At 38.1% G+C, this 22,509-nt stretch overlaps 1 protein-coding gene across 5 annotated transcripts in view; it reads left to right on the forward strand.

Annotated features, from left to right (window-relative positions):
* MELK (maternal embryonic leucine zipper kinase) overlaps window positions 1-14,890 on the forward strand; it is a 75,172-nt gene extending 60,282 nt beyond the window's left edge. For all 5 annotated transcript variants that reach the window (XM_081508865.1, XM_081508858.1, XM_081508849.1 and 2 more), the window contains 5 exons: window positions 3,813-4,044; window positions 6,969-7,065; window positions 8,244-8,412; window positions 11,563-11,666; window positions 14,363-14,890. In XM_081508865.1, the coding sequence (XP_081364991.1) occupies window positions 3,813-4,044; window positions 6,969-7,065; window positions 8,244-8,412; window positions 11,563-11,666; window positions 14,363-14,540 (780 nt within the window). In that variant the 3' untranslated portion in view covers window positions 14,541-14,890. The remainder of the gene's footprint in view (window positions 1-3,812; window positions 4,045-6,968; window positions 7,066-8,243; window positions 8,413-11,562; window positions 11,667-14,362) is intronic.
* Window positions 14,891-22,509: the final 7,619 nt, after the last annotated feature.

Raw genomic sequence — 22,509 nt, forward strand, 5'->3', positions numbered from 1 at the left:
GGACAGGGAGGCCTGGCATGCTGCAGTCCATGGGGTCACAAAGAGTTGGACATGACTGAGCAACTGAACTGAATCAGTGTCAGTCAGGTTGCTTTCTAGTTAGTCTTTTCTCCCTGGCTCTTTTTAGGACTTTGTCTTTGCTTTTGGTGTTCTGCAGTCTCATTGTTAGGTCTATTGTCTGGGTGAGTAGTGTCTTCTAGAGTTGTTCAGTTCAGTTGCTCAGTCGTGTCCGACTCTCTGTGACCCCATGAATCGCAGCACGCCAGGCCTCCCTGTCCATCACCAACTCCCAAAGTCTACCCAAACCCATGTCCGTCGAGTTGATGATGCCATCCAGATATCTCATCCTCTGTCGTCCCCTTCTCCTCCTGCCCCCAATTCTTCCCAGCATTAAGGTCTTTTCCAATGAGTCAACTCTTCACATGAGGTGGCCAAAGTATTGGAGTTTCAGCTTCAACATCAGTCCTTCCAATGAACACCCAGGACTGATCTTTAGGATGGACTGGTTAGATCTTCTTGCAGTCCAAGGGACTCTCAAGAGTCTTCTCCAACACCACAGTTCAAAAGCATCAATTCTTCGGCTCTCAGCTTTCTTCACCATCCAACTCTCACATCCATACATGACTACTGGAAAAACCATAGCCTTGACTAGACGGACCTTTGTTAGCAGAGTAATGTCTCTGCTTTTAAATATGCTATCTAGGTTGGTCATAACCTTCCTTCCAAGGAGTAAGCATCTTTTAATTTCATGGCTGCAATCACCATCAGCAGTGATTTTGGAGCCCCAAAAAATAAAGTCTGACACTGTTTCCCCATCTATTTCCCATGCAATGATGGGACCAGATGCCATAATCTTACTTTCCTGAATGTTGAGCTTTAAGCCAACTTTTTCACTCTCCTCTTTCATTTTCATCGAGAGGCTCTTTAGTTCTTCTTCGCTTTCTGCCATAAGGGTGGTGTCATCTGCATATCTCAGGTTATTGATATTTTTCCCAGCAATCTTGAGTCCAGCTTGTGTTTCTTCTAGGCCAGCGTTTCTCATGATGTGCTCTGCATATAAGTTAAATAAGCAGGGTGACAATATACAGCCTTGACGTACTCCTTTTCCTATTTGGAACCAGTCTGTTGTTCCATGTCCAGTTCTAACTGTTGCTTCCTGACCTGCATACAGATTTCTCAAGAGACAGATCAGATGGTCTGGTATTCCCATCTCTTTCAGAATTTTCCACAGTTTATTGTGATCCACACAGTCAAAGGCTTTGTCATAGTCAATAAAGCAGAGAAAAAAAAATAGATGTTTTTCTGGAACTCTTGCTTTTTCGATGATCCAGCGGATGTTGGCAATTTGATCTCTGGTTCCTCTGCCTTTTCTAAAACCAGCTTGAACATCTGGAAGTTCACAGTTCATGTATTGCTGAAGCCTGGCTTGGAGAATTTTGAGCATTACTTTACTAGCGTGTGAGATGAGTGCAATTGTGCGGTAGTTTGAGCATTCTTTGGCATTGCCTTTCTTTGGGATTGGAATGAAATCTGACCTTTTCCAGTCCTGTGGCCACAGCTGAGTTTTCCAAGTTTGCTGGCATATCAAGTGCAGCACTTTCACAGCATCATCTTTCAGTATTTGAAATAGCTCAACTGGAATTCCATCACCTCCACTAGTTTTGTTTGTAGTGATGCTTTCTAAGGCCCACTTGACTTCACATTCCAGGATGTCTGGCTCTAGGTGAGTGATCACACCATCGTGATTATCTGGGTCGTGAAGATCTTTTTTGTACAGTTCTTCTGTGTATTCTTGCCACCTCTTCTTAATATCTTCTGTTAGGTCCATACCATTTCTGTCCTTTATCGAGCCCATCTTTGCATGAGATGTTCCCGTGGTATCTCTAATTTTCTTGAAGAGATCTCTAGTCTTTCCCATTCTGTTGTTTTCCTCTATTTCTTTGCATTGATCTCTGAGGAAGGCTTTCTTATCTCTCCTTGCTATTCTTTGGAACTCTGCATTGAGATGGGAATATCTTTCCTTTTCTCCTTTGCTTTTCGCTTCTCTTCTTCTAGAGTTGTACAACCTGGTATATATATATATGGATTTCTTTTTGTTTGCGATTCATTGTGTTTCCTGTATTTGAGGATTTCTATCTTTAATTAATTTTAGAAAATACCTTGAGTAACTACTGCATTTTCATTGTCTCTATTATCCATCTCTGGAACATATAGTAGATATATGTTAGACCATAGGGCTTTGTCTTCCATTTAGTTTAAACTCTCTTTTGTATATCCCATATCTTTCCTTCTAAGCTGTGTTCTAGGTCATTTCAGATTTATTTCACATTCACGTTCTTTTTTCATTTCTATCTGTTCTGCTATTTGACATGTCCATTGAATTTTTCATTTTTATCATTGCATTATTTCTAGAGATTTTTATTCTTTTTCAAAATTGCTTTAACATTTCTCTTTTCATGTTTTTAATTTTTTATTATTTTGAACATATGAACATATTTATGTTCTGTACTTGATAATTTTAATATTTTACATCTTTTTCTCCTGATTGCTCATGGTGTTTGTATCATGTGTGATTTTTTTTAATAGGCTCATTTTTCTTGGAACTCTTTGGGAATGCTTTGAGGCTTGGATTAAGGGTTGAGGTCTTAGGTTGTGCTAGATTTAAGGTTTTCTTTCAGATAGAGGCTTCCCTCATAGCTCAGTTGGTAAAGAACCTGCCTGCAATGCAGGAGACTTGGGTTCGATTCCTGGGTCAGGAAGATCCCCTGGAGAAGGAAATGGCAACCCACTCCAGTATTCTTGCCTGGAGAATCCCATGGACAGAGGAGCCTGGCGGGCTACAGTCCATGGGGTCGCAACAGTCGGACACGACTGAATGACTTTCACTACTACTTTCAGATAGGAATTGTGTTTCCTTCTGTCATGTTCCTGGAATACAACCATTTGGGACTAGAACTATTTTAAATCAAATTCTAAGGCTGAAATTTCTGGGATATGAATTTGAGCTCCAAACCTGTGTGAAGACTGCCCTGTGGTTAGGTTACTTAGCAATTGTTAAAGGAAACTCTCTTTTCTTCTCCAGAGCCATAATCAGGACAGACAGATTTTTTTGCCAACTCCTTTACAGGGCAGATTTAAATTTATTACCCTTTCATTTTCGTTTTGGCCCCTCCTGGCTTTACCTGGAAGCTTTGGCTCTAACTTAGCACCTTGCATAGGTCTCATCTGCTGTAGATTATGGGAGAGTGGGTAGAGGCCCTTAGGGCAACAGACAGTTTCAGCCTTGATTACGTTTCTGCATTCATGCTCCTGTTTTTAGTTTGACCTCTGAGGATTTTCCTATCTGTTTTGCAAGCTCAACCATAAATTTAAAAGGATTAAGACATATTTTCTATGCAACATTTCTGTTAGAACATTGTAACATAGTTTTTCTGTGCTGGTCATTGACTAAACTTTTATTTCTTGTTACATATTAGAAACAAACTGGCAGTCTAGATGTGGGAAGCAATTCTTAGGGATTTATTTGTGGCCATCCTCAATTGCCTAGAATCTGGGTGTGTTTGATTAAATACAGCTTGAAACATGTTGAAAATTACCTGTCAATAGAACAGCCTAAAGTGATCTACATATACTAACTAAAGAGTACTGAATATACATTTTCAAATTTCCTGGTATCGCCAATAATATCCTTTTGATAGTGTTTCATTTTAACAAAAATGGTGCAAGGTAATTTGCAAATGATTAAGGCATGTTGTAAAGAAATTGACTTTTCTTCTTCAATGTGCTTTATCCAGTAACTTTTTTTTTTCCAGTTTGCCAAGCATTGGACAGAATCAAATGGCCTGGAATCTACATCATTAACTCCAGTATTATGCAGGGCATCTGCCAATAAATTAAAGAACAAAGAAAATGTATATACTCCTAAGTCTGCTGTAAAGAATGAAGAGTGCTTTGTATTTCCTGAGCCAAAGACTCCAGTTAATAAGAACCAGTATAAAAGAGAAATACTCACTACACCAAATCATTACAGTACACCCTCAAAAGGTATTTGCTGTTTAGATTAAACAGTAGCAAAATATCTTGAAATTCCTTTTTCTTACTATGCTAAATAAACATATAACAGATCAGAAATGGCTAGCATTGCTCTCAGGAATTATAGGAGAAGCCAGGCTGTTTTTTAAGCATATGTTATTTGCATTAGTTGGAATGAAAGCATATTTATCAACTTCAAATTTTTCTCAAATGTTATTAAGTTTTTCTCTTTCCCACATTTATAGAGTTGAATCATAGCATCATAGAATATCAAAAGTGAAAGGCAAGTTATAGCTGATTTAATCCCCCTATCCTTTTTACAACTGAGGAACCTGAGACTCAGATGAGTGAAGGGATTTGCCCAAGGTCGTACATGTAGGCTGAGACCTTGCTTGCCCCTCTGCCCCCACATAGAATGACTCCATTCAAGTCTATGCTGAGCCCTTCTTACTCGTCTGGAGCTCCAGTTTTGGTGTCTGATCCTGTTCTGCCTGTTATATTACTGATGCTCTTCCAGATACCTAGAGTTGTATCCATATTACAGCTCTCTCATTTACCTTGATTTCCTCTTCATTTTAATCATCACCAATTATTCAAGCTGTTTCCTTGGTGACATCTCAGTGTTTTCGTTGCTGGTCTTATCTGGGCACATTCTATTTTGTCACTCTGTTTAAAACATAGTGCCTAGAACTGAATCCAGTTTTCTAGTACTAGGTCTCACCAGGATGAGACAGTGTCATGAGAGTCGACTCTGTCTTACTGTACTGTGACATGGCATAGTACATAGCTGGAGCCATACTTGGTATGTTGTACCTATTAGATGCCTGCATGCATGCCAAGTTGCTAAAGTCTGTCTGACTCTTTGCGACCCCATGGTCTGTAGCCCTCCAGGCTCCTCTGTCTCTGGGATTCTCCAGGCAAGAATACTGCAGGGGATCTTCCCGACCCAGGGATCAAATCTGTGTCTTTTATGTCTCCGCATTGGCAGGCAGGTTCTTTACCACTAGTGCCACCTGGGAAACCTAGTGCCTGTTATATAATGGGGGCCATTTCTGTTGAATGAAGAAATGAATAAATTAGAGAGAGCCTGAAGGGATTTTATTTACTGTGATCTAGTCTTTGTCACTTTAAAGAAATGACACCTAAACTTTATTAGTTTTCTTTCCAGCAATTGTGACCTACTCGTGTGTTATGTTAAAATCTTAATGAACCCACGCTCTGAAACATTGCCTTGTGAATGGCTGCCCACATCCTACTATTGTATTTCCAGTTTGCTAACTGACTAACCGATAGCCAGTTCTAGAGTCGACTTCTTATACACAAAGATATTATGAAACACTTGGTGAGACTATTTGCTGGAAGTTCTGTTGATAGCATTATCCAGTTGAATCAACACTCTCCCTAAAATCATGAGGCTGGTTTGGTGTCATATGTGGAAGCCTGTGGTTATTTATGAGTGTTAATGAGATAATATTTTCACATAGTAGGACCTCAGTAATTGCTGCTGTTGCATCGTATCTCTTTCTCTTTTTTCTCTTAATATACCTACAAGGTCCTTCGTGAGTCATGAGGTTGGGCAGGGAACTAGAATGGACCTTTAACTCATCTTAACCTATTCAGGGCTTTTTTTTTGTTTTTAATTATTTTTTAAAAATAGTCCCTTCTAATATTGACTTTAAATAAAAAATTTATGTAATTCTGAAAGTTTTTAAAATATAGGTAGTTTGGAATTTATAATCTTAAAGTGTCATTAATTTACATATCTTGTCCCTGTGAGAGATTACATTGGTCAGAAGCTATTTTTGGCCATTTTTCTTTAAACATAAGGGCTGCCAAGAGAAGCAGTGGCTGAAGCCCCAGTTGATAGCCTCCCTCAGCACTTTGCATTTTACTTTTGCTCTGAGTCATTTTTTTAATACTTATTTTTTATTATTATTTTGCTGCTCTGGGTCCTCATTGCAGCATGTGGGATCTAATCCCCTGATCAAGGAATCAAACCTGAGCCACCTGCATTGGAAGCATGGAGTCTTAGCCACTGGATCACCAGGGCAGTCCCTCTGAGTCATTTTTTGACCTAAGAATTAGTTTTATTTTTCTGAATCCTATCTAATCCATTTAATGAGAGTTTGTTGAAGGGTAACTATGTATGGGTAGTAGATACCCTCAGTACACAAAGATGAAAACTGTTTTCATAGGTATTGTTGATTAATCTTATTTTCTTATTCTTGGGGAACCAGTGAGAGTAATGCTATATAGCCATAAATAAAACAAAACCCCTGATCTCTTTTTAAAACCTTGGTATCTTATATTTCTAAGCAGTATACAACCTTTAGATCATGAACAAAAAGTTAGCTAATTAGCAGTAACCAGATTGTTAATGCAGATTTGTCACAAACTATATCAGTTACAAATACACTGCTAGAATAAAACCCCAAATTCTGGAATATGGAGTATAAAAATAACTAAAGCTCACAACGTCTTTAATAACTTTTGTCAGCTTTCACAGGGGACTGTTCTCTTTGCCTGACAGGAGTTGAAAGGGCTATGAATTGAGTTAACACCTCTCAGCAATTTATCAATTAAAGGTATAAATACAAATTGACTTTTATTTATAGAAAGGAGAATCAATTATCATGAAGTATTATTTATATGTTCTATTTAGATTTGTCATGTGATATTTATAACAAAATCATAAGCATGGCCTCAGTTTTACAGTGAAGAAAAAGCAGAGTCACACTTGTAAAGCAAAATGATTTTGTTTTTATTATAAATCACATGGAAACATTTCTTTAAAGAATTAGAGCATTAACATCACTGGGCAAGTGATTATAATATTTCTGAGCCAGTGAATGAGGTGATACATGCATTATTGATAAAAATTTTGAAACCATAGCTTGTAAACTATATATGGTTTGTATTTGTTGTTTTTCTAATAGCTGGAAACCAATTCCTGGAAGAAACCCCAATTAAAATGCCGCTAAATTCAACAGGAACAGAGACGTTAATAACAGGAGTCATTAGCCCTGAGAGGCGGTAAGTGTTCGGTTTTTAAGACTCTTTTACTCTTTAGTATATGTAACCAGATTTCCTTTTTTCATATATGATAAACCCAATTAAGGTAAACCAGCATGTGAATTCTGTCAGGGAACGTAGGAATGTCTGTATAAACGTAGTCTGTGGTCATTACTGAGGCTGTTGACACTGCTTTCCTCAGGGGGCAGTTGTGAGACTCATCAGCAGTAGGATTGACACCTTAACTTAAAATACAGCAGGGGCTTCTTTGTGACTCAGTGGTAAAGCATCCCCCTGCCAGTGCAGGAGACATGGATTTGATCCCTGATCTGGGATGATCCCACATGCTGCAAAGCAGCTAAGCCTGTGAAGCACAACTATTGAGCTTGTGCTCTAGATCCTGGCAACTGCAACTACTGAAGCCTTGTGCCCTAGAGGCTGTGCTTCCCAACAAAAGAAGCCACCTCAATGAGAAGAGCGTACACTGCAACTGGAGAGGAGCCCCTTCTCGCCACAACTAGAGAAAAGCCTGGGCCGCAGTGCGGACCCAGCACAGCCAAAAATAAATAAATAGAATAAAAAAATACAGCAGGCTGGGAGGCTGGGGCCAGGGTTCCTGTGCTGAGGCTCATCTTTCCCTACACTTCTGCCAGTGAGTATGGATGTCTACTAACAGAAGCAAAGAGTCAGACACGATTGAGCATACATGCATGGCATTATTACTCATTTTCTTGATATCATAATGAGATTGTGATTATGTAGGAAAATATTGATACATGAATGATGTGTACTGAAGTGTTTTAGAATAAAGGGTTGTGATATCTTCAGATAGATTACTTTGATGGCTTATTTTTTAATATGTTTATTATATATACATAAAGCAAATGTGACAAAATATTAATAAAATATTAATCTATAAGGCTATGTGGGTGGTGGTTATGTATTTTGCTCAACTCTTCTACAGATTTGACATTAAAAATAAAAAAGGTAGGGGAAAAAATAATTTTGGCATTTGGCTCGGGGGACAGGTGATGGCTGCATTTGGGTGGGAGATGGCTTTCATGCTCCCTGAAGAAGAATAAGATGGGCTGGCCTGGGCATACCTGGCACCTATCGGGCAGGACCAAAGCACCTCTGTGAGGGGCCAACAGGCGGAAGTCCAGCTCCTCCTCATGAAGTTTTTGTTTTTTTTCCCTCAGGTGTCGCTCAGTAGAACTCAATCTCAACCAAGTACATGTAGAGGAAACTCCAAAAAGAAAAGGAACCAAAGTGTTTGGGAGCCTCGAGAAGGGGTTGGATAAGGTTATCACAGTGCTTACCAGGAGCAAAAGGAAAGGCTCTGTCAAAGATGGGCCAAGAAGACTAAAGGTAGGTGGACTGAAATTCTTTAATATGGATTTTAGAAGCTGACTGCTAATTGTACTATTTTTTTTCCAAAGAAAAGTACTGAATGTGTGAATTGATTAATATTTTTAATTTACTTGTTCGTCTGTTTAGCTAATATGTACATATTTTTTGAGCACCTAAAGTATACATGTTACTATGCAGTGGGCTTAATGTGGAGGTAAATTACATACAGTTGGTCTTTGGGGGGGACAAATAACTGAAATTTAAATATTCAAGTTCAGGTAGGGGGATTAATCTCAGAGGCAACATGGAGATGAGGAAGCATGGGGCGTGTATGAGGAACTGTCTTAAGGGTGGGAACTTGTGCTCAGTTGTCCTATTTCTGGTACAGAGAAGAGTCCCTGACACGTGGGTGCATTTGTAGGCCTTCACAAAATGTTTGAATGCAGGGGAAGTTAATTTGGACTTTGAGTGTGGTGTGTGTGAGGAGAATAGCAACAGACCCAGAAGGGAGGCTGGGTGCTTCAGGGGAGAATGTTCTGAGATCCTGTTTATGTTCTGTCTTAAAGTGAGAGAAGATAGGACTTCTCTATTAGTGTCTGTTGCCTTGTAGAACTTACATAATTCACTGGAGTTTTATGTTTCATATGACTGTTTATTAGGTATATTTTATCCTTTTATTCTGAGATTTCTCTAGTTGGAGAGAGTTGTGAGGTATTTCAAACCCTGGCACTGGGATTATGAAAATCATATGTCATTTCTATGAGAATAGTAAATAAAAAAGATTAAGGAAACTTGTCCAATTATATACGTTATTGAGATGCTAAGCAGTTATCAAATACTAATGGATTAACATCCTTGAAATGTTCACCTATGTAAATTGTTTGGAACTTGAATACATTTTTCAGTAGAAACTGCTGTGATACTAGTTGGCTTTCTAGGTATTTCCCAGTGCTTCCAGAAGGTAGGAGAAAAATGACAAGATGGGAATGAGAAGCCTGGTTGTAGCCTCAGCTTCATACAGTGTAGCTTGGCTAAGTCATTTTATCTCTGACTTTCTCAATGTCTTTATTTGTAAAAACTGGAGAGAATGTCTACTCTGGCAGCTTCCCAGAGTTGGGATATGTAAACAAGACTGTATGAAATGCCACACTGCATATGAAATGCTTTATTGATATAAGGTATTCTAGTGTCAAGTATCATTATTTTTGCCAGTGTTGAGCATTTTAACCCCAGTGTAGCAGAACTACAGTTGTAATTAGCACATGCCTAGCATCTAAAACTTTATCTAACTTTGGATCTTTAACCCTTTCTAATGTTTAAAGTTTTTCAGAACTGAAGGACTTGCTTTAGGAGATTAGCCTCATTTTTCCACCTGGTTGTTAAGTTAAAAATTATAAACTTACAGAAAATTAAAAGGATGGCGCAAAGGGATTTTCCTGGTGGTCCAGTGCTTCCACTGCAGGGAACACAGGTTTGATCCCTTGGGGAACTAAGATCCCACAAGCTGTGAGATGGGGCAAAAAAAAGGTAAAAGATGGTATGAAGAACACCTTAGTTTTTTAAGATTGCAAACCATATGTAGTTAAGCCCTCTTTTAGGAAGCAGTCTTTAAAAATCTGAATTTTAAATAGATAAAATAAGATCACTTCTTTATTTTACAAAAGAAATCACTTGATTGTGATTTGCAAGTGTATAGTTTGTTATTATCTTGTAAAGACCAAGTTAATTTGGCAAAAAAGTCCTGAGTTGGAAGCCAAGAGACAGAGGAGCTTGTCACAGCTGTGCCTCTTGTTCCTTTTATAACCTGAAACTGAGGTTCCTGAACTCCAGTCGTTTGATAGTCACCTTTATATCGGCATATCAGTGTATAATCTACACTGTTATTTTTCTGATACTTTCTTTATATGATGCATTTTAGTATATGTGCTGCCAAAGTGAGCATTATGTGAGGCAGAATTAAAATAGATTTAGAGGTATAATTGACATGTGATAATCTGCATATATTAAGAATGTATGATTCATGTACTTTGGCATACATAATGCACCTGTGAAACCACCACAATCAAGATGACTTTTTAAAAGCTTGTATCTATTTAAAAGGAAACAATATATTATTAGTTTTTGCTAATTATATTTTTCTAAATCAGATTGGAACAAATACATAAAAATATTTAGCTGGGGACTTCCCTGGTGATCTAATGGTTCAGACTCCGTACTTCTGCTGCACTGGGTACAGGCTTGAACTCTTGTCAGGGAACTAAGATCCCGCATGCTATGCAGTGTGACCAAAATTAAAGTATACATGTACCACTTAGAGTTCTAAGTCCAGTTATAATTTTTTATCACATTTTGGGAAACCCCATCCTAAGAAACTTGTATTTCTTCTTTGAGTCATAGGTTCTTGGAAAGTAAGGTAGTGGGGTCTTTTCCAACCTCAGCATTTTGTTATTTATAAAAGGAACTGAAATCTTAAAGACATAGAACGTATAATTTTGTTTGACAGTAAAGGTAGTACTAGAAAGGCAGAGATTCTTGTCTGTCTCTGGGACCTATTAAAACAGTGCCTGGCACCTAGTAAGCCTTCAATAAATAGTTGTTGAATGAATGGATGGACAGTTACCAATTAGGAATGAAATTATTTCTGAGAAATATGCTGTGAGTGAATGAGAAAAACCTGTTATATTCATTCCTTCATGGAACTGTCATAGAATCAGCTCCTGGGATTCTATAAAACTCCTTAAGTAATCAAGAAATAATTAAGGAAACACATCCAACTATATACAAGTGAAATTTTCTAGGGCATTTGTTTTTTCACAGTTTACACTGCAGGAATCTTTATCACAGTGTAGGAAAGGGGAAATAGGTAGAGCTCAGAGAGATAGACATTATTTAATATTTATTTACTTATTTAAAAAGCTGGCAGGAGAGGAAGATGCAAATATAAAAATGATGATATGGAGGTTATTACTAATAAACATGATTTCTCTAGGCTTTCCCAGTACCATCTTAGTCCAATTTACTAAGAGTTGATTGTAAATTTTGTTTGTCTTGAAATATTTCCACTTGAAATGGTACTATATTGAGGAGTTTGGGATCTCTAAATCAGGTAGGATGGTCTTTGTGTTAATGTAAGGATTTACTTCTCATCCTTTCTTTTTCTTTTTTAAGCCTCACTATAATGTGACTACAACCAGATTAATGAATCCAGATCAACTCTTGAATGAAATAATGTCTGTTCTTCCAAAGAAGCACGTTGACTTTGTACAGAAGGGGTAAGAAGCATGTTTACATCTATTACTTGATGTCTTTTGAACTTTGAGAAAATATAGGTTGAGTCCCCTCTCTCCTTATTAAAAATATGTATGTCTTCCATTTCATTTTTTCCAAAAAAGCTTTTATGATAGTGTCTGTGTTTATAATTTATTCTCTTTTGTTCTATATGGGCTTTAGAAGTTTTTTAAGTGACCATATTGTCACCACTTTCACAGTTAGACTTTTCAAAATAGAAAAATCTGAATTTCTTCCAGTTTTCTTTTGCATCTTCTATTTTTCTTTAATGTTCTGCTTAAAAATAATATTTCTAAGTTGTAATCTAAATTTATGAGATACCTTAAACAAATCAATATGTATACACACTCCTCTTTGTGATGTCTATGTGATAAGATTGGTTTTCAGTACTTTAGAAAGTACATCACTTTATCTCTTTCCCACTGTTGAATGAACTGCCATCAAAACCTGGGTCATGATCTCATGGTTTGGACAACCAGAACTCTTCTGGTTACTTAAGATGTTCATATTTCTAAGCATTTCCACTTAGTATGTCTCTCTAAAATTTCATTATTAAAGCACTAATAGAAGAATGAAAAAACAGACTTAAAACTCAGCATTCAGAATACTAAAATCATGGCATCCAGTCCCATCACTTCATGGCAAATAGAAGGGGAAAAAAAAAATGGAAACAGTGACAGATTTTATTTTCTTGAGCTCCAGAATCACTGCGGACATGACTGCAGCCATGAAATTAAAAGACTATTGCTCCTTGGAAGGAAAGCTATGATAAACCTAGACAGCGTATTGAAAAGCAGAGGTATCACTTTGCCAACAGAGGTCTGTATTGTCAGAGCTATGGTTTTTCCAGTAGTCATGTACAGATGTGAGAGTTGGACCATAAAGAAGGCTGAGTGCCAAAGAATTGATACATTTGAATTGTGGTGCTGGAGAAGACTCTTGAGAGTCCCTTGGACTGCAAGGAGATCAAACCAGTCAGTCCTAAAGGAAATCAACCCTGAATATTCATTGGAAGAACTGATGCTGAAGCTCCAATACTTCAGCTACCTGATGCAAGGAGCCGACCTATTGGAAAAGGCCCTGATGCTGGGAAAGATTGAAGGCCGAGAGAGGATGAGATGGTTGGATAGCATCACTGACTCAATGGACATGAATTTTAGCAAACTCTGGGAGATAGTGACGGGCAGGGAAGCGTGGTGTGCTGTAGTCCACGAGATCACAAAGAGTTGGACATGACTTAGTGACTGCTCAATGACAGAACAGCCGCTAATAAATTAACAAAAACATTTAAACAGAACAGTCAATAGAGAGAAGATTTTAAGAAAGAATCTTTTGCAACAGTAATTTTACTTTTCACTCTCTGTAAGTGTTGGCAAGCACTCCTTATGTGAACCCCGGCTTTCTTCTTCAGATGTCATTAGAACACATCTAACCCTGACTTGCTCTTCATGCTTGGGGTTTATTCACAGTTACAGAACCTCTCACTGAATCTTTATGAGAAAGCTTTCAATTATTTTTCCTTTAGCATATAGTCTGTCAGGTCACTAACTGGCTATTAACCAATAATCTGTTCCTTGAACTTCCTGATCCACCCAAAGGTCTGCCTTAATCCCTTATTTTTCTTTTTATCTTACCTGTTTTTACTTTCTTTGTGACAAAGCGGAATAACGAACTTTTCAGTGGTGTGGTGCCACTAATCTCTGTTATATTCCATTACTATCTTTTTCCAATGAGGAAGGAATCACGTTTTATCTTTGATGTGACTACACTGCTCTGTGCTTCATCTTCCCATCAGGAACCTAAATTACAGGGTATACCTTATGGCATTTCTTGTATCGACTGCTTATTTTTAATAGATCAAGCCCCAAAGGACACAAGTAAGAAAAAGAGCGATGTATTTTATAACTCTGCCCTAAAGTGTTATAATGATCATAACCTCTTATTACTATTAGAAAGTAGGGCTTCCCTTGAGGCTCAGCTGGTAAAGAATCTGCCTGCAAAGCGGGAGACCTGGGTTCGATCCCTGGGTTGGGAAGATCCACTGGAGAAGGGAAAGGCTACCCACTCCAGTATTCTTGCCTGGAGAATTCCATGAACTGTATAGTCCATGGGGTTGCAAAGAGTTGGACACGACTGAGCAACTTTCACATTCACTATTAGGAAAAACCTCAAAAACATGTTTCTTACTAACAGGTTGGTGGCTTCAGCTTAATTTATATGAAAGACAGAAGTTTCTGATGAAGTGCACAAAATAAAACATTCTTCATCTTCCCTCTGCTTTCTTTTGTTGTGAACATTGTGGAAATGGCCAAATGTTCACAGCTTACACCATTGAAAGAGTTGCATAAAGGATGCCACAAGATTTCTTAAGCATGAATGGCTTGTATAGCTATGAATAAAGCATTTTTCTTTGGAGCAAAGGAGAATTCTGATAAAGCCTTTTCAGCCTTTTTTTTTTTTTTTTCCCAAGATTCTGGTTCAGCTTTTGGGAAAACACTAGTCATACTCCATCACTAAAGCATAGCTAGGTCATCTGGAAACTGTAAGCAGTTCTACATTGCTTAATATGAAATCATGGTTCATTTTCCCCACTGGCCTTTAAGAGGCTTAGAAATCTCTTGTAGTATACAGAATATTCATGATTCTCCTACTAACTGGCTTCTTATCTTGTTTTTCACAGCTATACACTGAAGTGTCAAACACAGTCAGATTTTGGCAAAGTGACAATGCAGTTTGAACTAGAAGTGTGCCAGCTTCAAAAACCCGATGTGGTGGGTATCAGGAGGCAGCGGCTTAAGGGTGATGCCTGGGTTTACAAGAGATTAGTGGAAGACATCCTATCTAGCTGCAAGGTTTAATTGATGGGTGGTTTCCATTTTTCTTGATGAGTATGGGTGTGATACAGCCTATGTAGAGCCTGGTGTGATTGGTTTGATTTTTCAAGTCCACTGGAAGTACAAACTCATGTCTAAAGAGCTGTCTCAAAGACCAATATCTTTTTGTTTTTAGACAAAAGATACTATTTTGTGGGTGAACCTAAGGCAAGCCCATCTGTCATTATCTATTACTGTCTTTTTAAATCATGCGCTTTATGTATTAATAACTGGTTACTTTCTTAGAGTCACTTCTATACATGAATGGAAGCTCTTAACTATGTCTTCTTTTTAATGTGTAATTTCTTTCTGAAATAAAATCATTTGTGAACATAGCAGGCTTCTCCTCTTTGTATTTGATTTTGATCCAAATAAAACCTTAAATGGCTTCTTGACTATTAAGTAGAGACTATTTGGAGTATGTTTTCTCTGTTATCAAATATGCCTTGGGCAGAAAAACAGATAAGAATTCATTTGCATAATTTTTTCCTGTCTCTGATTTAAGTAGGATTTATTGAGATCGTTAACTAAGTCACAGCTGTGGTTACCAGAGTTAAACAACACATTTAATATGTTGAATAAAAGAGTGTTGACTTCAGTAAGTGTGTTCAGTCAACAATGATAAGTATCTGAACTATGAACCCCCATGAAATGTTACTTTATAGTAATTTTCCGTAAGTCTCAAGGTTGGCCTCAAATTTGTCTTTTTATTTTATTTTACTGGTCTCTAAAGTTCAGCACTAAAGTTATATTTGTATGGATTTTATGAGTTAAGCTAGTTGGAGAAAAAAATAGCAGTGTTTCTAGTCAGTAGTGAGGAAATGTTTTACCATTCATTTGTTCAGTAAACATTTACTAAGTGCTTATAAGCATTAGGTTCTAGGACTGAATATCAAACTGTCTAATAAACTCAAGTTCAGTCTCTTAGCAGGTTGTGTATGTGTAAGTCATTTCCATCATGTCCATCTCTTTGTGACCCTATGGACTGTAACTCGGCAGGTTTCTCTGTCCATGGAATTCTCTAGGCAAGAATACTAGAGTGGGTTGCCCTTCCCTTCTCCAGGGGATCTTCCTGACCCAGGGATCGAACCCCCGTCTCTTACGTCTCTGCATTGGTAGGTGGGTTCTTTACCACTAGCGCCACCTGGGAAGCCCATTAAAAGGGTAACTGCATATAAATCAACCAGTACTTATAGTATAGACAGCATGATCAACTTTGTCTGGAGGAGTAAGGGATAACTTCTTGAAGGAAATTGGATTTGATCTTGAAAGATACATGAGTTCAATAGAAAGAGAAAACAGTATGACATTCTTGGCAGCATGAATAGTATGTGCAAAGGCATGGAATGATAAAATGGCTTGTGTGTTTAGGGTCCAGGCAGAAGGTGCTACGGGGAGGATAGCAGGAGATGAGGATTCAAAAGTTTAGCTGGAAATAAGTGATAAAAACTTGAAGGAACTTGAAGCCTCCACTAAACTGTTTTGATAAAGGAGTGCTGTCAAGGAGTTTAAAATTTTTTTATAGCAGCTTTACTGAAATACAGTTCACATCCTATAAAATTACCCCTTTAAAGTGCACAGTTCAGTGGTTCTTAGTATATTCCCATTTGTGCAACCATCACCACAATCTAATTTTAGAACATTTTCACCACCTGAAAGAGAACCCTTGTACCCATTAGTGGTAACTCCCAATTCCTGAACCCCTCACCCCCACCCCCCGCAGCCCCTGGCAACCACTAATCTACTTTCTCCCTCTATGGACTTGACTACTATGGACATTTGATATAAATGAAATCTTATTTGTGGCCTTTGGGGTCTAGCTTCCTTCAGCTTAGCATAGTATTTTTAAGATTCATCATGTTGTAGCATATTTTAGGACTTCTTTCTGTTTTACTGTGGAAAAATATTCCATTGTATGGATATATCACATTACATTTATCCATTTATCAGTTGATGGATATTTGGGTTGTTTCTGCTTCATGGCTATTGTAAATAATGCTGCTCTGGATATTTGTGTACAAGTTTTTGTGTGGACGTAGGTGTTCAATTCTCTTGTGTGTATACCTAGGATTGGAATTGCTGAGTCATCTAACATTTTGAGAAACTGACAAATTGCTTATGATTTTATGATTCCACCAGCAATGTATGAGGGTTCTAATTTTTTCACATTTATATTCTAGCATTTCTTATTGTCTTTTTTATTTTAGTCCTGCAAAGTGATATGAAGTGGTATCTCAGTGTGGTTTTCATTTGCTTTTCCCTAATGACTAATGACATTGAGCATTTTTTTCATGTGCCTGTTGGCCATTTATACATCTTTTTTTTGAGAAATATCTATTTAGATCCTTTGCTCATTTTTTTGTGTGTGTCGAGGGCTGACTTTCAATAGATCGCAGCGAGGGAGCTGCTCTGCTACGTACGAAACCCCGACCCAGAAGCAGGTCGTCTACGAATGGTTTAGCGCCAGGTGCCCCACGAACGTGCGGTGCGTGACGGGCGAGGGGGCAGCCGCCTTTCCGGCCGCGCCCCGTGTCCCGGGACGAAGGGCTCTCCGCACCGGACCCCGGTCCCGGTCCCGACGCGCGGCGGGGCGCGCCGCGCCGCGCCCCGGGGGACGCGGGCGACGGCCCGCCGGCGGGGACGCCTTTGCTCATTTTTAATTGGGCTGTTTTTCTTTTTACTGTTGAGTTGTAAGAATTCTATAGTTCTAGATATAAGTCCCTTTTCAAATATGTGATTTGTAATTTTTTAATTATTGTGTAGGTTGTCTTTGTACTTCTTGATGGTGTCTTTTGAAGAACAGAAGTTTTAATTTTCTAAAGCCCAATTTATCTACTTTTATAAGACAGAAGGATCACTCTTCTGTTTCTATAGCAGATGGCATGGTCTAGAACAATGATTCTCAAAAACTTTTGATCATGAACCATAGTAAGAAGCACATTTTGCCTTAGGATCCATCACATAAACACATTTTAAAAACACTGCTTAACCTTAATATAAGAAATACTATTTTATATTTTATTTTATTTTTTAAACATCTGGTCTAACAATTGCAATCCTTAAATTGGAGTTTTTAGTATATTTACTTTTAAAATTTTTTAAAAATTAAAAATCTTTTTTGGGGGATCAATTCAGTCTAGAAATGCTGTTATTCTGCTACCCATCAGACTGGATCAAGTTAAAATAGGTTCCCTGATTGCTCTTTAGGCTAAAATCTTCCTTTTCTTTAAGAAAAAATGTTAATAGTTGCCATATCATCTAAAAATCTGTCACTTAGCTCTAATTCTATAGAACCATTTGGAAAATTAAAGGGATATAGGTGTAGTTAAGTAAATGAGGCTAGGTTAGTTCTCAAGAGGCAAATATGGTTTAGATTGTTGACACTAAACTAAATCTACATAGTTGTAAGTTGGCTTTGTTCTCCATCATCCAGCCATAGCTGGGCTTCTTTGTGGGGCCTGTGTGAATTTTATGTCCAGGGGAAGGCAATGTAAAGGAAGATGAGGGAATTTGTAAAGGATTGTTGAAGGAATTGGGAGTTTGAAAACTGGAGGACTCACAAGGGGAGAGAGTATGCGTCTTGTTTTAGTGAGAATAACAGGCAAAGAAAGTCCAGTGACGAGTTGGAGGTAGAGGTTATATCTTAGTAGGGACTCAATCTATGCTTATCATGTTTAACCGCATTGAACTCCTTTTTTTGGCCACACTGCATGGCATGTGGGATCTTAGTTCCTTAACCAAAGATTGAACCCATTCCCTGTGCAGTGGAAGTGTGGAGTCTTCACCACTGGACCACCAGGGAAGTCCCTGAACCGTATTGAACTTAAACTCACAATAAAGAGCTTTCAGAAAAACTCCAAGCTACCAGACAAGAGAAAAGACACTTAGACTATTGCCCTTTCATTGGAGGTATTCAGACATGTTGGACAGCTATTTGTGAGATGGGTCATAGAAGGGATTTAAGTATGAGCTGAACCAACAGTCTTGAAGTTCCCGTCTACCTTAGCATCTGCGGTCCAGTAACATCATGGAAGATAATCAATCAGTTTTTTGGATGTTGGCAGCAGAGAGAGACCCCCAGAAGCTTTTGCAGCATCATTATAGGTAGTTTTGAATATTTTGGAAGTTAGTAATGATAGAATGGTGACTGAATCTCAGGAACAATAAAAGATTGTGTTTGTTGACTATGATAGGGAGAAACAGTGAAGATTATAGAGGTGTCAGGTATTGAGTGCCCACTGTGTGGCAGATACTATGCTGGATGATTTGTATCAGGGGTCAGCAAACAGGCTTGTGGGCCACCTTGCAGTCTTTTTTGGCAAAGTTTTATGGGAGCATGGCCAATGTAAAATAGCTCATAGTGTGTATTTTTGTTTCTCAGTGGCAGGGTTGATTGGTTTTTATAATGTATGACCAAGAAAACAGAAAGTATTTACTATCATAAAGTATTTGCAGAAAAAGTTTGCTGACCCCTGATTTAGATCAGTGTTTTCAAATCATCGTAACATGTATTACACACATTAACTCATTTAGCTTTACACTAACTCTGCAAGGGAGGTGGTATCCCTTTTCACAGAGGGGAACACTGAGGCTCAGAAAGGCAAATTAATAACTCACTTCAGGTTGTATAAAGCTTAAAAGTGCATTGGATTTGAACCAGGCATGATAGGCTCCAAAGTGTAGAGGTAATACCTCTTTCCTGAAATTGTACCATGTAGGAAAGCATGATTATATTGTAAATATAAATATAGTATATAATATAATTATAAATATAAAGCATATATTATATAGGCTATGTATTAAAATATTGCTTTCTTATAACAGCAATTTTACACAAAATGGTTAAGACATAGGAAAACATCAGTATTTCAGACTTCATTACACTGTAATAAGGGTATTACAGTTGAACGTGTGATGTGATTCTCTTTAGTAAAAGTAACGAATTCAAAGTCTTCCTGAGTAAGGAGAATACAATCTACTAAGGGAATAAGAAGTGAATGACTTTCAGCTTCTGGATTCCACAGTAATTTCATGTATTTTTAAAGAGCTTATTTTTATAATTATGATTATTGTGTAATACAGGCCTATAGAATTATGTATTTAAAAGCCTTTCTTATAAAGTAGGATCCACTTCCTTTCCTTTTCCAGTTTCTAGAGGCTGCTTGCAATTCTCAGCTCGTGGCCGTCATCTTCCATCTTCAGACAAAGATGATTGGGCCTACCCAGACAATGCAGGGTTATTTTCCTATTATAGGGCCAGCTGTTTGGCAACTTTATCTGAAAGCTTTATTCTCCTTTGACGTGTAATTTATCATTTTCATATATTCTAGAAATTAGATTGCAATGTCTTTGATTGGAGGGCATTCTTCTGCCTATCACAGTGGTCAACTGATTTTTGACAAAGAAGTCAAGACAATTTGATGAGGAAAGGACAGCATTTTCAACAAATGGTGCTCAGATAACTTGATATCCACATGTAAAGATGAAGCTGGACTCCTGCCTCACACCATATAAAAAATAAAGTGTATCAATGACTTAAATGTGAAAGCTAAAATGATAAAAATGCTTTAAAAGTACAGGATTAAATATGACCTTGGATTTGTTTTGTTGCTGTTTAGTCGTTCTGTCATGTCTGCCTCTTTGCAACCCCATGGACTATAGCATGTCAGGCTCCTCTGTCTTCCACCGTCTCCCGGAGTTTGTTCCAATTCATATCCATTGAGCCGGGGATGCTATTAATATCTAACTCTCATCCTCTGCTGACCCCTTCTCCTTTTGCCTTCAATCTTGGATTAGGCAATGGTTACTTAGATATGACATGAAATGCACAACCTAGATAGCATGTTTAAGCAGAGACATTACTTTGCCAACAAAGGTCCGTCTAGTCAAGACTATGGTTTTTCCAGTAGTCATGTATGGATGTGAGAGTTGGACAGTGAAGAAAGCTGAGCGCCGAAGAATTGATGCCTTTGAACTGTGGTGTTGGAGAAGACTCTTGAGAGTCCCTTGGACTGCAAGGACATCCAACCAGTCCATCCTAAAGGAGATCAGTCCTGGGTGTTCATTGGAAGGACTGATGTTGAAGCTGAAACTCCAATACTTTGGCCACCTCATGCAAAGAGTTGACTGATTGGAAAAGACCCTAATGCTGGGAAGGATTGGGGGCAGGAGGAGAAGGGGACGACAGAGGATGAGATATCTGGATGGCATCACCGACTCGATGGGCATGGGTTTGGGTAGACTCTGGGAGTTGGTGATGGACAGGGAAGCCTGGCGTGCTACGATTCATGGGGTCGCAAGGAGTCGGACACAACTGAGCGACTGAACTGAACTGCACAAGCAACAAGAGGAAAAGTTGACACTTTGTCAACATTAAAAACTTGCTTCAAAGGACACCATCAACAAAGGGAAACAACAACCTACAGAATGGGAGAAAACATTTGGTAAACACTTTTCTGGTAAAAGACTTGTACACAAGAAATAAAAGAATTCTTTTTTTTTAATAAAAGTCAACCATAAGAAAATAACACAACTTAAAAAATGAATGAAAGATCTGAATAGATTGTTCATCAAAGATAAACAAATGGCAAATAAATATATGACAAGGTGCTTAACATCATTTGTCACTGGAGAATTTCTAATTAAAGTGAGGTACTATTGGCATGGCTGAAATCCAGAAACTGATAATATCAAATATTGACAAAGATGTGGAACAGCAGGAACTCTTATTCATTGCTGATAGAAATGCAAAATGGTACATGCACTCAGGAAGACGTTTTGATAGTTTCTTACAAAGCTAAACATAATCTCATTATATAACCCAGTAATTGTGCTCTTAAGTCTTTACCCAATTGATTTGAAAACTTAGGTTCACAAAAAGATCTGCATGTGAATGTTTATAATAACTTTATTCATAATTGCCCAAAATTGGAAGCCACAAAAATGTCCTTCAATACTTGACTGGATAAACACACTGTGGTACAGCCATACAGTGGAAAATTATTCAGCAATAAAAAGAAATGAGCTATCAAGCCACGAAAAGACATGGAAGAACATTAAACATAGATTGCTATGTGAAGGAAATCAATCTGAAGAGACTACTGTGTGGTTGCAGTTATTCTGGAAAAGGCTAAACTGGAGACATTAAAAAGATCAATGTGATGGGAAGGAGTGTTGAATAGGCGAAGCACAGGGAGTTTTTAGGTTGGTAAAGCTACTGTATGATACTTTAATGGTGGGTACGTAATATGCATTTGTCAAAATCTATTGAACTTTCAGCACAGTGAGTAAATATTTGTTGTATTCAGGCTGCTGTAGCCATGAACCATAGACTGGCTGGCTTAAACATTTATTTCTCACAGTTATGGAGGCTGGAAAATCCAAGATCAAGGCACTGGCATATGCTTGCTTCCTGGTTCAGAGGCAGATGTCTTCTTGTTGTGACCTCACATGAAGGAAGGAGTGAGTGAGTTCTCTGGGGTCTTTTGTAAAGGCACTAATTCCATTCACAAGGGCCCCATCCTCATGACATAATCACCTTCTAAAGGTCCCACCCCCACATAGCATCGCATTGGGGATTAGGTTTCAACATATGAATTGGGGAGTAAGGGACAGACACAAGCCTTCATTCTATAGCATGACTGTAATATGAATTTTTTAAAAATCATTTAGAAGGTGGGATAAGCCAGGAAAAAATGTACACTGTGACAAGAGGATCTAACTGTATTACAGATGTATGAAACAACCTCTTTAAAGGGAGTGGAGGAAAATGTGCTGACCTAAGTAACTTTGGAAATGAGGGAAGTGTGTAAGACTCAGTGCAAAAGAAACCACACATAAGCACTCTACTTTCAATGATAAAGTTGTTTCTCACGGGAACACAGGTTAACACTTTTGATACTTGTGATATTCTGATACTTCTGATACTGGAACTGAAGTAAATGGATTTTGGGTG

The sequence above is a fragment of the Giraffa tippelskirchi genome, chromosome 1 (genome assembly GCF_054371585.1).
Source record: "Giraffa tippelskirchi isolate mGirTip1 chromosome 1, T2T-mGirTip1v1.2.pri, whole genome shotgun sequence".
NCBI classification, from domain to species: Eukaryota; Metazoa; Chordata; class Mammalia; order Artiodactyla; family Giraffidae; genus Giraffa; species Giraffa tippelskirchi.